A 16,662-nucleotide genomic window follows, 5' to 3' on the forward strand; every position below is an offset into this window, starting at 1 on the left:
GTGCCTTTTAACTTCTTAAAAACAGACTTAAAGGTCTACTCGTAAAAAGAAAAGACTTGCATTTGTTGCAAAAAAGTTGGTTACGATGTATGACTTGTACCCTTTGGCTTCGCTTTTTTAAAAATTAACACATTTCCATGGATTTATAGACAAAGTTCTGGCCGTTTTATTTTTATCAAATATTCAAAGATATCTATGGATTTTCAAACAAAGTTTTGGCCGTTTTATTTTTATCAAATATGTCTTTTTCCTATGTCATTTTGTCCGTACTATATGAACACAATCTTTTTTGTAACAAGTTGCATTTCTTTACTAAATATGTTATTATAGTTTGTACTTAATTAAAATACTATCTTACTAGTAGTAGTTGAACCAAAGATGATAAATACGATTGAGACTGGTTATGAAACCATTTAATAAATAAATATCAGTCAAAAACAAATAACCATGACATTTTGTCCGTACTTCTCTTAATTTGTATTTTCTTAATTCAATAATGATATTATTTTTTAGAATCAAATTTATTTAGGGTTGGTAAAACATAGATTCTATTTACCAGGAATTATCCTGAAGGACGACTATTCCTAACTTACATATAACCATTTTTCAAATATTATGTCGTAGAGAATCTAAAAAAACGTTCAATCTTAATTTACAAAACATTCACTAATAAATACTAAATTTTTATATCTAAATTTAGCTATTATTTTGTTAAATTCCTTCATAAATGAAAAGACATTAGACCAGTTTGCCCCTGGCCGTCCTATTCTCCCTGTTCATAGGATAAAAAGGACCAGGTGACAAATTTTTGAAAAATAACAAAAAAAAAAAACACATTTTTACGATGATGAATTTTCAGGCAGATCAGGGAAATCAGAGAGCCCTTAATTGTATCTATTAATAAAATAAAAAAAATCTTTCTATAATAATAGTTTTCTTTCATTAATTTTGATGTATCTCATTGCCAACAAATGTACCAATTGTAATAATCAATTGAATGGAAGGAAAAGTAGTTAATTTTAGAAGATACTTTTAATTGCAATATTCATACTTAATTTATCATTACAATTGCTTAGCGAAAGTGAAAACATATTGATTGTTATTAATTTTATTTTAACATGATTTTTTTTTCAAGTAAAATATAGGAATATGATTATTTTATAATCAAAATTAATACCTGGATTATTTTATACAAATTAATTCATATTAACAAACGATGTTATGCATTCGTTATTCAGAGTGATTTTGTCGCCGTTTGTGATATTAATATTTGCTTTTAATTTTTTTTTGCTTTGCCTACGGGATTTGCATGTCTTGTTATATATATATATATTTGTGTTAAGTAAATTTAAACTAAAATTTTTTTTTCCAACCAGGCCGAAACTGCCGCAAACCGTATCTGCAAGGTTCTCAAAGTTAATCAAGAAAATGAACGCCTCATGGAGGAATACGAACGACTTGCTAGCGATGTAAGTATTTATTTTTATCAATCAATATAAATTTTTTAAAATTATTTAATAGCAATCAGAAATCAAATTAATAAATCCTTTGATTTATCCTATTGTGCTGATGGACGTGGATTTATAGATGGCAACCCAAATGGTTGTCTTATCTCTATCTTAATCAATTTCTGTAATACCGCTGAATTTTTAATAAATGCTGGGCAAAGACTATTTTAACTTGAGAACATATTGCAATTTATTGAATGAAAATATGTACCAAATTATTAATGTTATTCCTGTTGGTATTGATGTTTTCATCAGTCGTATCCAGGTTTAATTTATTTAACTTATAATTCAGTTCAGATTAATTTGATTTTGATATATAGTTAAACATGGATTTAATATTTATTTAGATAAATTAAAAAAAAAGTTTCTATATCATACATGAATAATAACAGATTCTTGGCAAAAAAATATCTTCATAATCCAAAATGTATATTCATTGTTTGGACAAATAAATTAGTTGATTTATTACTGGATGATTTTATGGTCTCCTGTTATTGTTTTTATATGCCATCCACAACTGCTCTTGTAAATTAGTTTTTATCCACTTCAACCAATTTTTTATAATTTTTTATTCAGTTGCTAGAATGGATCCGCCGCACCATGCCCTGGCTGGGTTCCCGACAAACCGACAACTCTTTGGCCGGTGTCCAGAAAAAACTGGAAGAATACCGAACTTACAGGCGCAAACACAAGCCACCACGTGTTGAACAGAAGGCCAAGCTCGAAACTAACTTTAACACTCTGCAAACTAAATTGAGGCTGTCCAATCGCCCTGCCTATATGCCCACTGAAGGAAAAATGGTTTCTGTAAGTAGAATATAATTCCTTCTCCTATATCTTTTTGATAAAATTTATAAGATGCAATGGAAATTGGTGGATGAGGATCCTCCAGAAAGATAACCAATATAATACAAGTGTTCTTTAAGAAAAAAAAATAGAAATCACTCCTGTCAGTGATCTTCCACCATTGGCTTAATTTGTTGGGGTCTTCTTTTATGAGTACCTACTGCTTCAGTCTTTATTTGCTTTATCAACGTTATCAAAATAATATGAATATTAACAAATATTTAACTTCCCGAAGGAGAAGTTTATGTTTTCATCAAAAAATCCGAATCGCTAATTTTATGTTTTCTCGACGTTTCGAGCCATTCTGAATCGAATGAGACCAAATTTGGAAAAAGTATGTGTGTGTGTGTGTGTGTGTGTGTGTGTGTGTGTGTGTGTGTATGTGTGTGTGTGTGTGTGAACAGATTTTTTGCCGTAAATCGACGTTTTCTCCAAAACGGCTGGACCGATTTCAAAAATTTAAAAGCCATTTGATGTATCTCGATGAGGACTATCGTCTCTGAGCTTTGTGCGGCGATCGGCCGGGCCGTTTCTTTGTAAATTGCAGAAAAGTGAAAAATTTTTCGTCCACGTTTTAGCTCGCAATTCCGAATCGATTCTGAAAATTCAAAAACCGTTCGATAGATATTGGTTGGGAATCGTGCTGATTAGTTTTTGGTAAAGATCGGCCGGGCCGTTTTCTTGTAATAAAGTTTTAAAAAAAAAAATTTCGACGATTTTTATGATTATTTTTTTGACGATAGATACCATAGTTTTCTAGGTCATACTAAAATATTACGGCCCTACGACAACTGGTTCAGCTTTAAAAATTCGTCAAAGTTTGCAAAAATCAGTATGGTCTTTTTGGCATTTGTCAAAATTAGAATTTTCATCGACGTTTTCTCAAAAACGCCTGAACCGATTTCAGATATTTAAAAAGCATTTGATGTATCTCGATGAGGATTATCGTTTCTCAGTTTTGTGCGACGATCGGCCGAACCGTTTCTTTGTAATTTGGAAAAAAGTGTTAAACTTTTCGTCCACATTTACGCCCATCCTACCGAACCGATTTTAAAAAATCAAAAACTGTTCGAAAGATATTAGTTGAGAATGGTGCTGATTAGTTTTAGGTGAAAATCTACCGAGCCGTTTTCTTGTAATTAACTGTTGAAAAAAAGTGTTAAATTTTCGTCCACATTTACGCCCATCCTACCAAACCGATTTTAAAAAATCAAAAACTGTTCGAAAGATATTAGTTGAGAATAGTGCTGATTAGTTTTAGGTGAAAATCTACCGAGCCGTTTTCTTGCAATTAACTGTTGAAAAAAAGTGTTAAATTTTCGTCCACATTTACGCCCATCCTACCGAACCGATTTTAAAAAATCAAAAACTGTTCGAAAGATATTAGTTGAGAATGGTGCTGATTAGTTTTAGGTGAAAATCTACCGAGCCGTTTTCTTGTAATTAACTGTTGAAAAAAAGTGTTAAATTTTCGTCCACATTTACGCCCATCCTACCGAACCGATTTTAAAAAATCAAAAACTGTTCGAAAGATATTAGTTGAGAATGGTGCTGATTAGTTTTAGGTGAAAATCTACCGAGCCGTTTTCTTGTAATTGAAAAAAAATTTAAGCCGATTTTTATGGAACTTTTTTTGGCGATATACATCATGTTCTTATAGAACTCACTGTAATATTACAGCCTTGCGACAAGTAGTTTAATTTTACAAATTCGTCAAAGTTTGCTAAAATTATTATCGTTTTTTTTAAAGTAGGATTGATGAAGTATATTATTTACACATTTTTTTTGATTAAGTCGATTATTTACACATATCGGGAAGTTCATGTAACTTGCCTCAAGGCTAAATACCAAACCAACTAGTTTAATACAATTTTCAGGACATTGCAAACGCATGGAAAGGTTTGGAAATCTCAGAAAAAGCCTTCGAAGAGTGGCTACTTAGCGAAATGATGCGTCTTGAAAGATTGGAACATTTGGCACAGAAATTCAAGCACAAGGTAAGACAAAATATTAAATATCAATTGAAATTTTTATACTCCTATTTTTTATATATTATCATTACATTTTTTATGATGTCATACTCATAAAGAAGGGTGATCACTGTTATGTTGGTGTTATTATTGTTTTACTAGATGAATTTTAGGAAGAAATAATTCAATAATATTTTTTTACTTTTTAGGCTGATACTCACGAAGAATGGACTCGTGGTAAGGAAGAGATGTTGCAATCTCAAGATTTCCGTCAATGCAAATTGAATGAAATTAAGGCCCTCAAGAAGAAGCACGAAGCCTTCGAAAGTGACTTGGCTGCCCACCAAGATCGCGTTGAACAAATCGCTGCTATTGCACAGGAACTTAAGTAAGTAAAATAATTTTTTTTAATATTTCTATTATATTGAGGGTCATTTATTATTTTCCATTTATCCAAGAAATTATTGATGACCAATTTATACTTTTTTATCTATGTTGATACCCATACTTTTTATTAAATTTGAGAAAAGAAATATATTTGCATATTTGGTTCTCTATCACTGATAAAACTTTTCTTAATATTTTGTGTTATAATAATTTTAAGGTAACTGCCTTGAAAAAAATACAAAAAAGTTTAAAAGTATTTATTTAAAAACCTTAGTAATAATTACCCATTTTCCAAAAACGAACCCATTTTTTTTTTAATAGTCTAACCAAGAACACAGCCTTTTAAATACCAAATCGATTTTGGTTTTTGACAAACCGTTATATCACATACATGTAGATTTTATTTTAGATTTGGATTTAGATCCCATATGTCTACTTACATTTTTAAATTATACAGAGAACCAACAGAAACACCTTTATAAATGGATAATAATAAAGCAGTAAATTGAATTTATGTGTGGTGAAGTTGCTTAAGTCGTACCCCCTAAGAATTTTTTTTGTGATATTTCAAGCAATTAAATTAAATCAATAGCTTTGGCATTAAAAAATCTTCATTTAATTGACTGATTTTTTTTATTGAAATTGGTATTTTAACGTTTTTCAAAAATTTACAAGATTGTTAGTCGTACTACTACGATAGTTCTGAATAATGGCACTGTTAGTTGAACGTACCAACCATACAGAATTCATTCTGATATTAACTTTTTTTTAGTTTTATCTTTTTCTTATTACCAAGTCGTGCATAATTAGTAGCATAACACATAAATTACAATTAGTAACATATGATCTAAAATCAATAATCAATATCAGAAAGTAGTATCTCAATCACTCAATAAGATACAGACAATTAGAAAGGAAATGTAACTATTTCATCCATCTAATATAGTGATTATTGGATAAACCAACTTCTTGTTTTTCATTTTGGTATTTGTAACCAATAAGAATTATGAATTTTGCACAGGTACGACTTAAGTTGCAATGTCTTCGAAGTCTGAAATTAATAACTGAATAAAAATACGTGATTCATTCAAAATGATCCGAATTTTGACAGGAGCTCAAAAGTAGGACGTGATATTAGAGATGCTCTATCCGTTTAAGAAGAACTTTTAAGAGAAACATGCGAAAGAAAAAAAGACAAACAACATTAGATGTCTTTGTAACAAAAAGGCAGAACACTGAAAATGCGGAAGGCTAACTAAATATGACTGACTCATTTTTTTTTTTAAGAATATGGGTTTTGTTATTTATATTTTGTTTTTATTTTTGCAATAAATAATAATTTGGTATTAATTTGGGCTTTAAGAATTAAATTTTTAGTTTTATATTTATTAAAAATCATACATTTTAAATTTAATACCTATCCAATTTCTTAGTCATCTTTTCCTATCCCCAATATTTCCATGTAAATATAGCCTCGTTTAGCGCTGTTTCGCATTACGCTGTACTGTGATGGAACGTATCCTCCGCGTTAATCGGGGTATTACTGTATATGTATATAAGTGTAAAATATAGCCGGGGTAAGGCGTAGGACTTAGGAAGTATTACGATTTAACACTAGAATGACGGAGCGAGTCAATTTGACTCATTCACATTTTTTATGTGATATACATAACAATTTTTTTATGTTTTTAATTTTTCATATTACAATGAATGGTATACAAAAATTAATTTCTATTACTCCTTAATCCCTTACCCAAATTGACTCTCAATCAGGCAAAATAGGTATACAACCAACCTCCGTCATTCTAGTGTTAAGCAACTTCACCATACTCCGTTTTGTTCAATAAAAGCAAATATTTAGCTGGATTAGATTATAATAAGAATATCGTTAAAAATACATATTTAATTTATATTGATTTTACCAACAGCACCCTCGAATACCACGATTCGGTGAGCGTAAACGCCCGCTGCCAACGCATCTGCGACCAATGGGACAGATTGGGCTCCTTGACCGGACGCAGGCGTGCCGCTCTCGATGAAGCCGAAAAGATCTTGGAGAAGATCGATATTCTACATTTGGAATTCGCCAAGCGCGCTGCTCCATTCAACAACTGGTAAGTTGAAAATCTATTTAATAATCCTATTAACTTCCCCAAGGAACAGTTGACGTTTTTGCCAGAAAATCCGATCAATAAGAATATAGATTTAGCTATGTGTTAACACTATTCCTACCGGGACCGGTCAAATGACCGTTTTTGATTTTTGGATTAGTATTTTTCATATCGAATGTAGTTCAATCGTCATCAAACTTTATGACTTTTCCTAATATGTGAGTATGATACATTTTTCAATGTAAATTTGTTTTTTCAATTTTTGCCAATTCTGCATGCACGCTGCGCATATGAGGCAAGGAGAGTAAATATTGCACTTCTACGGTATACAAAGTGGGTTTTCTCCTTTTTGCTCAATGTCTATGTGTAGACAGATTTTTACGAAGGAATACAAACAACAAATTGATAAGTGTTGCTTTGAACCCAAAGGTTGGTTCAACTACATTGGCAGCAATCAAAATTATTGTAAAAGACCTCGTATTACTATCGACAAACATATATTTTCAATAAAGGTAAGGTGTAATTATATTCAATACATGTTCAATAATATTTAGGAAAACGTAGTAGAAAATTTTAGTAACTGTTCAATATACGATCTAAATATAATTATGCCAAGCAAATCGCAATAGTGGAGTGCAAAATTTTGATAACCATGCAGTGTACGTAGAAAGCTGAAAATTTCTTTGAAGATTTATAACCAATGAAACCGTATTATCAAAATTGCTAGTACAATGTAAAAAACTTAAACGTTTTTACCAATCTACTTATAGCTAAACAGTTAGTAAAAAAAACTGTGACGATAGGTACAATTGAAGCAATATAACAGCAACAAACACTGGTAGAACTAAAAATCAAGGACTTCACTCAAATAATATTTACAATTTTGGAAGCTAAGAAAGAAGATACTAATTTTGACTTACATACACATATGTTGAAAAAATTACACTAATACGGGAGTAAATTCAATTGGTATTAGCGCCGTGTTTGGTGTAGATGTCATTCATAAAGTAGCCCGAAATCATTTAGTAAAATATGAATTTTAGAGAGAATTTATCAAGGATTTACATTATTTTGGATTTATTCAGGATAAACATGTTGTTTTCACATGAAGAAATTATGGGAAGACGATGTACAAGGCAAGAACTTTCTATTCAATTAACTTGCCGTATAGATCCAACAAGAAAAAAAATCAACTAAGTACAAATACAAAAAGATTCCACAAAAGAAAATATTCCAGATAATGCTTTAGAAAGATGAATAGCGAACAAAATCAGCCAAAAACGTCAAAAATTCATGTGCAGAAAATACACTCTAAGGAAAAAAATCATAAAAAATTTGATAAAATAGAATAAAATGTAGATTTCGCATTCTGAAATAAAAGAAATATATTGTATTTGTATTTATAAACTTTTAAACTAGCATTGGCTCTTCATTCAATGCTGAAAAATATAGATTTTGCATGACCGGTTATTTGACCGGCTGCGGTAGGAATAGGAATAAACATGAAATGTCGGTAGGAATAGTGTTAATATATTATTTACCCTAACCAGAAAGTCCTAGCATGCCCCTACTTTTGAATTAAGTACTTTCTAATTTATTATATAATTTTTTCTTAGGTTGGATGGAACCCGCGAAGATCTGGTCGATATGTTCATTGTTCACACGATGGAAGAGATCGCAGGACTCATGGACGCTCACGCCCACTTCAAGGCAACTTTAGGCGAAGCCGACAAAGAACATCAGAGCATTGTCGGGCTGGTGAGAGAAGTAGAAAGCATTGTCAAACAACATCAAATCCCTGGAGGATTGGAGAATCCCTACACAGCCTTGACGGCACACGAACTCACTAAGAAATGGACTGATGTCAGACAATTGGTTCCAAGGAGAGACGAGACATTGGCCGCCGAGTTGCGCAAACAACAAAGTAAGGGAAAAATATTGATTTAGTATAAATTCATTAATGCAACTTCATCTTATTCTTTACATGAAGACTAGGGAATGCAATACCTGTATGCCGCCCGAATTTTCGGCGGTGTTAATACCGGTATTTACCTTAAAAATACCGGTATTTTCAGTATTTTTACATAAGCGCTAGTTGATACTCGAGTTTTCAATTTCTCGGAACAAATTTCTCTTTAAATTCCAAAATCGCATAAACAGATTATCTATATCTGTGGTTCTATAGTATAAACAAATGTCAAAATATTATGTCGACTTTTATTGCTTTCCAAAGGGCTTGATATCACCAAAATAAACACTAACTTTATACATATTAATCATAATAATTACTAAATATTTCTGCTTTTTATTACAATCATAAAATATTATTTTACGTAAAACATATCACAGTTAAAAAATAATAAAGAACCATTATATTGTTTTAAGTAAACATACTCAACAATTATGTTATTATTTATCTTGATAAAGTATCGGATCTTAAATTAGTATAGAAAAATTACTCTTTTAAAGTCTTTAAAATAATGAAAGCTATTTAAACACATCGAATACAGGCAATGCAATTTATTATAGTAATGTTATATGATATTTAATGAGTTTTTGGTCTTTCTTACTTCAACGTTTAATTTTGGTGAAAAGTACTCAATATGTAGTTGTATATATAATTTTTCATATTTGTTCTAGTAACTTTCAATTTTATTTACATTTGTTTAAGTTAATAAAAATTTCGGTATTTTACCGGTATTACCGGTTTTAAAAGAGAAATTACCGAAATACCTGGACATATTTATTTAATTATATAACCGGAAAAATTATAAATGCAATACAGTTATCAGAATATTACAAAAATGTTGATTACTTAGTTACAATCACTGTAAAGTACATCAAATTTGCCAGAATTTGTTTTTTAAATCTGCAGATACAACTTGTACTAATCTCTTCTTTTCTAATTTAATCTAATTAATTTTAATTACCAGTTTAATTATTTTATACAATATCAAAATCATCAAGACGATATTTTTAGAAATTATACTACATAATATAATTATATAGATTTTTGGACCGAGTCTGACGTATAACAGTACAATGTTATGGCAAGATTATCTTATAAAGAACTTTCCATACTATTTCGTTCTAAATTTTGACAAAAGCCATGTGGTTGCTATGCAGCCAGGCATTTTTCTCAGGTTGTCAGATAGAAAACACAACCTAGAAACCGCAACTGTCAAAAAAAACGATCTTAGATAACAGGGTCTTTCTGACCCAGCTTCATAACATACGAGTGACGTTGCGGTTTATGTGTAAAACGCCTGAATGCGCAGCAAATACATGACATTTTTACAGTATTCAGTATGATTCAGTAGCATAATGTATGAAAGTTGGAGCGTAACATGGCCTTGCCATAACATTTATCTGGCATCATTTATGATGTTTTTTTACATATTATAAATAAAAAATGATTGTTTTTTATTGATAAATAATTTCTTATAGATAATGAAATGTTGCGAAGGCAGTTTGCTGAAAAAGCCAATGCTGTTGGACCATGGATCGAAAAACAAATGGATGCTGTCACTGCCATTGGAATGGGTCTTATGGTGAGTGATGAAAAGTTCTGGAAATTATTTAAACATCTAAAGAATATTTATACCTAGTTAATTTATAATAGAATTATAATGAATACCCCATTATTCATTTAACCGGCCACAGACGTTACTTATTTAACAAATCGAGTGTTGAATTTCATTTTAAGCATTTTTATATCGAACATACTAAGAAAAAAAGAATGCGTGTAAGGTTCACACGCGGTCGAAGTAAAATTTTTGCTATTGTACGAGATGGCATTAATAAATAATAAATAAATGCATCATATAACAATTTTAAATAATGTTTATTAGTAATGGTAACACTCGTGATGCACGCATTTATTAGTGTCAACCATTATACACATTTATATAATGATAAATCTCTTGTTTAGAGTAATAAATCTGAATATTAATTTATTCTTCATCATTTATAAAAATGTGCAACTTTGTAATACTTAATTGCCATCGTGATCGGAAAACATCTATACTTTCTCTAAACTTCCAAAAGTGTCTGAGATATAATTCTGAAAAAGATATATCTTCGGCATGATAGAATAAAGCTGTACTGCTTTAATATTTTTTTAATATCTATTAAAATGCAGAGAGTTATTATATATAAGTTGCATATTAAGTTAAACAACGCCTAAAGAAATATTGTTTTCACAATTTCACTCATCATGTAATTGTGTTTGAAGAGCTTTATGCAATTAAAATTAACATACATTTATTGACTGCTTGTTTTTTTTTGCTGGCTATATAGTCTAATTCTTTGAGCAGCTGTAGTATGTCTTGCTATAAAAATAATTTCTATTTTAATAACCTCAAAAATATATAGTAACTACGTATAATAGAAATTACTCCAATAAACTTACGTTTCTCAAACGTCAGATTTTTCATTTGTTTTATTATTTTCACTATACAATCAAAGCAATCATACTCACGCGGCACGACGACCAATCACAATCGATCCGTATAGAAAAGATATCATCGAGAGCGAATGACGAATTCAAGGCACTCGACTCGGCCGTAACGCTGTTTCCGTTGCATTTGTATAGATTTACACCATAGTCGCGCCTAAAGAAGTTTTACTTCAAAAAGTGACCTCAAAAATCACCATTCTAATAATTCTCTTTCATTTATCCAGGGATCTTTGGAAGAACAACTGCACCGCCTGCGCGACTACGAACAAGCCGTGTACGCCTACAAGCCACACATCGAGGAATTGGAAAAGATCCACCAGGCCGTCCAGGAAGCCATGGTATTCGAAAATCGTTACACTCAATATACAATGGACACATTACGTGTAGGCTGGGAACAACTTCTCACCAGTATCAATAGAAACGTTAACGAAGTCGAGAATCAAATTTTGACCCGCGATTCTAAGGGCATCACGCAAGAACAGCTCACAGAATTCAGGGCTAGCTTTAACCACTTCGACAAGAACCGCACAGGTAGGATAAATAATAAAACTTTCAAGTTAATAGATTTTTTTTCTATTTTGTATATCAAATTTGTTATTGAAAATTTTTAGTAATATCATTAAAAGTTGCGATACTTAACCCCAAACTCGGCAGTTTAACCATAATCTTCCTAAAAGAGAAGTTTTCATCAAAAAATCCGATTCGCTAATTTTATGTTTTCTCGACGTTTCAAGCTATTCTGAATCAAATGAGACCGAATTTGAAGAAAAGTGGGTGGGTGTTTTTGTGCGTGAACAGATTTTTCACCGTAAATTGGCGTTTTCTCAAAAACGGCTGCACCGATTTCAAAAATTTAAAAACTATTGGATGCATCAGTTTTGCGCGACGATCAGCCGTGTCTTTATAAATAGCAGAGAAGTGAAAAAAATTCGTCCACGTTTTAGCGCGCAATTCTAAATCGAGTTTGAAAATTCAAAAACTGTTAGAAAGATATTGGTTGGAATCGTGCTGATTAGTTTTTAGTAAATTCGTTGGGACATGTTCTTGTAATAAAGTATTAAAAAAATCGATGGTTTTTATTATTTTCTTTTTGGTGGCAGATACCATAGTCTTATAGATCATACTAAAATATTATTGCCCTACGACAAGTAGTTTACTTCTAAAAATTCGTCAAAGTTTGCAAAAATTAGTATCGATTTTTTGGCGTTCGTTAAATTTAGAATTTTCATCGTTTGCTCAAAAACGCCTGGACCGATTTTAAAAATTTAAAAGCCAATCGATGTATTCCGGTGTGGATTATCTTTTCTCAGTTTTGTGCGACGAACGGCCAAGCCGTTTCTTTGTAATTTGGAAAAAAGTGTTAAACTTTTCGTCCACATTTAAGCTCATACTACAGAATCGATTTTAAAAAATCAAAAACTGTTTGAAAGATATTAGTTGGGAATGATGCTGATTAGTTTTAGGTACAAATCCACCGAGTTGTTTTCTTAAAATTAACTGTTGAAAAAAAAATTTGCTGATTTTTATGAATCTTTTTGGCAAGATATCATGGTCTTATAAAACATACTAAAATGTTACGGCCCTACGACAAATAGTTTATTGTTGAAAATTTATCGAAGTTTCAGAAAATATTATAGTGTCAAAAGTGGCTTTTGTGATGTGATGAGTCAAACATTATCAATTTATTAAAATTTAATATAATATCAAATTTAGGGTATGCAAGCACGTGCCTGTGCAATATAATTAATATAATATAAGATTCTATTCGAAATCGCAATGTTTAGATTTAATTGAAAGCGATAACTTCATTTTTGAAATAAACAGTTGAAAATTTTATCTAAATAACTAAATTTCAATTTAGATTGATTAAGTCAATTCTTACACATTTCTGGTAGTTCATGCAACTTGCCTTAAGGCTAAATGCCACTTTCAACTAGTTTTGTAAATTTTGATAATTTTAATTCATCAAGATTATTCTGCTAGATTTGATCATTTACCGTTACGTTTTATGATTTTGTTATTAATGAACAATGTTTTTTAATATTATGTTCTATAAATTATAAATAAAATCTATAAAGAACTTTTTGACTCTCTTAGTAGGTCTGGTCAGAAGGACTTATAAGGGTTTGTACACGAATTTTATTTAAATCTATAAATTGTTATACCACTCACATATCTTATATCTTATATAAAGCAAATATTTCTTTTATAAATATATTATTTGTATCTATAATTTTGTTACAAATTTCAGCAATTAATTTTATTATTTCTATATAGGACGTTTGGCGCCTGATGAGTTCAAGTCATGCCTGGTTTCCCTCGGCTACTCGATAGGAAAGGATCGTCAAGGCGATTTGGACTTCCAAAGGATTTTGGCAGTAGTCGATCCCAATGGAACTGGATACGTCCACTTCGATGCATTCTTAGATTTCATGACCCGCGAAAGTACAGACACCGACACTGCCGAACAAGTCATCGACAGCTTCAGAATCTTGGCCTCCGACAAGGTATTATTATTATCTCTATTCATATTTAACAAAAATTTGTAAAGTTAGGTTTTATTAACATTCAGTAGGGTCAGTTATAGTAATGTAGTAGAAAATCGAAAATTAAATTTTTTGCATAACTTCATGTTTCAGAGGTTTCTGAACATTTTGGCATACCTTAGAATAAATGTATGTGTGTGTGTGTGTATGTATGGATACAATTTATCGTCCACGTTTTCGGGCGCACGGATCAACCGATTTTAATGCTTCAAGAAACATTCGATTCCTATTGATAAGGGGATGTGCTGATTAGTTTTTGGCAAAGGCAGGCCCAGCAGTTACGGAGATACGGAGCAAGGAGTACAGAAAATAGAAATCGAGCTTTTGAGAGAACAGAGTATCCGATTTGAATGATCCATAAAACATTTAATTTGTAATGATTGGGAGAAGAGGTGATCAGTTTTGGTAAAGGCAGATCCGGCCATTTCAAAGATACAGAGCTAAATGTACAAAAAATGGCAGTTCTTAGGGGAACTAAGCATCCGGTTTGAATGATTCAAAAAACTTTCTGCTTGTGTTGACAAAAAAATTGCTTTTGGTTTTTTTAATTTAAATTTTTTCTAAATTTTTTTGTATATCGAAAATAATTCAGATTTTTATTTTAATTCTGACTAAAGTTTTAAAGCTCGCTTATATACTCTAAATAAGTTATTATAACTTTGTAATTCAGTTTATAGAATTCTTATAAATATTAGACAATGTTACAGTATTTATAATAATTTACATAAAAACATTTAATATTCATCGAACATTTCGTTACGGTACGGGAAGTTCCAGCAATTTGTCTTAAGGCACGATGCCATCACCACTTATATTTGGAAGGCTAGTCTTAATAATATAAATAAAAATTGACCCAAAATAATGTTCGTATTCTAATTACTACTTTTTTAACTCGAAGGAGAAGCTTATGTATCATTAAAAAATCCGATTCGCTAATTTTATGTTTTCTCGACGTTTCAAGCCATTCTGAATCGAATGAGACCAAATTTGGAAAAAAGTATGTGTAAATCGAGGTTTTCTCAAAAACGCCCGGACCGATTTAAAAAATTTAAGTCATTTGATGTATCTCGATGAGGACTATCGTTTGTCAGTTTTGTGCGACGATCTGCTGAGCCTTGTCTTTGCAATTTGAAAACAAGTGTTAAACTTTTCGTACACATTTAAGCTCATACCACCGAATCGATTTTAAAATATCAAAAACTGTTTGAAAGATATTAGTTGGGAATGATACTGATTAATTTTAGGTGAAAATCTACCGAACCGTTTTCTTGTAATTAACTTTTGAAAAAAAAAATTAAGCCGATTTTTATGGAACTTTTTTTTGACGATATATATCATGGTCTATAGAACGTACTTAAATTTAAAAGTTCATCAAAGTTTGAGAAAATGAGTAGTTAAAATTAAAATTAGACGATATGCTTGGTGTAACGATAGAGCACTTAGTCTTAGTCTTAGTCTTAATGAACATACCAAAGTATTAGTCCTGCGGAAACTGGTACAATTATAAAAAATGTTGATTTTTGAAAATTTGCTTCTAGAAAATACTCCGAGTTAACGTGTTCGTTCGTTTACAATTATGTGTAATAAATCCACTTGGAATACTTTTAATCACTCATAAATTAATTTATTTCTCATTGATTAGTCGATTATTTACACCTATTGGGAAGTTCATTTAACTTGCCTCAAGGCAAAATACCAATACCAAGTAGTTTATTTTGTGCGCCTGTGTAATTTATAGAATAATCTTAAAAGTCATAATTTGTTAATGAAAAAGTTTATAAAAGTGTAATGTAATATAAGTGTAAAGTAAAAATAATCAAAATTTACATAAATAATATTGTTCCTTCTTTCAGCCATACATTCTGCCCGATGAGTTACGCAGAGAATTGCCACCAGACCAGGCCGAATACTGCATTCAACGTATGCCACCTTACAAGGGACCCAATGGTGTACCCGGTGCTCTCGATTACATGTCCTTCAGCACAGCCTTGTACGGTGAAAGCGATTTGTAAGGTAGAATAAATTTTCATAAACATTTAAGCAAACATTTGACAAGTACACATAAAGGTAAATAATGAAGTTATGAGAGTTACGATCAAAATTAGTCATTTGTGCTTATTTTTTCTGTTATTATATATGTGAGTAATTTATTGTGAGTCAAATAACTCTCATGCACTAATGTTTAAGTTTATTTGAATTATTTAATACCTTTATTATATATGTAAAAAATTAAAAGAAGTGCCACATTATCGCTAAACTCAACATATCAATCGAAATAAATTCATTGCGTTTAAAAAGTTAGAAAAATTCAAGAAAAACGTTCTTGAATTTTAATGTTTTAAATTATTTATTATTGTGGCATGCAATGGTTGAGTTTAATATTCTATCTAGTAATCAATATTAATATCTCAAACAACTTTTGTAACTTCAAAATAATTTTGATATTTTTATCCTAGATAAAAGTAAAATTAGTCGTCTGAAATAGACATATGCGTGGGAGATAAATTCTAGCATACTTTCATTTATTTCATTTAATTTATAATTTTAAGCTCTACGAAAAAGTACCTATCTACTTTATTCAAACAGTGTTGAAAATGTGTATAATTCAATTTTATTCTATTCTTAATTATATCTTAAAGTGCACATACATGTATATATTTACATATATACATATATACATGTACGTCATTTGAATGTTTATATTTGTAAACAATTTAAGTTATTTTATTGACTAATTATATTTTAATATAAAATCAAATATTATTTATGAAATGCAAATTTGCAAATTGCAGCAAAATTAATTATTTATTCTTAGTTCTGTAAAATTAAACAAAA

At 30.6% G+C, this 16,662-nt stretch overlaps 1 protein-coding gene across 1 annotated transcript; it reads left to right on the plus strand.

The window, feature by feature from the left end:
• Positions 1 to 1,376: 1,376 nt before the first annotated feature.
• LOC113389161 (alpha-actinin, sarcomeric-like) lies at positions 1,377 to 15,839 on the plus strand (the record flags this gene model as incomplete). Its single annotated transcript, XM_026626219.1, is given in 10 exon segments — positions 1,377 to 1,469; positions 2,085 to 2,315; positions 4,232 to 4,351; positions 4,534 to 4,712; positions 6,640 to 6,825; positions 8,439 to 8,746; positions 10,270 to 10,373; positions 11,506 to 11,812; positions 13,559 to 13,788; positions 15,681 to 15,839. Coding segments are annotated over 10 exon segments (1,917 nt in total), but the record flags the coding sequence as incomplete, so codon positions are not given.
• Between the last annotated feature and the right edge of the window lie 823 nt (positions 15,840 to 16,662).

The sequence above is a fragment of the Ctenocephalides felis genome, unplaced genomic scaffold (assembly GCF_003426905.1).
Source record: "Ctenocephalides felis isolate EL2017-DRISC unplaced genomic scaffold, ASM342690v1 CF-g0.4_SCAFFOLD_03573, whole genome shotgun sequence".
NCBI lineage: Eukaryota > Metazoa > Arthropoda > Insecta > Siphonaptera > Pulicidae > Ctenocephalides > Ctenocephalides felis.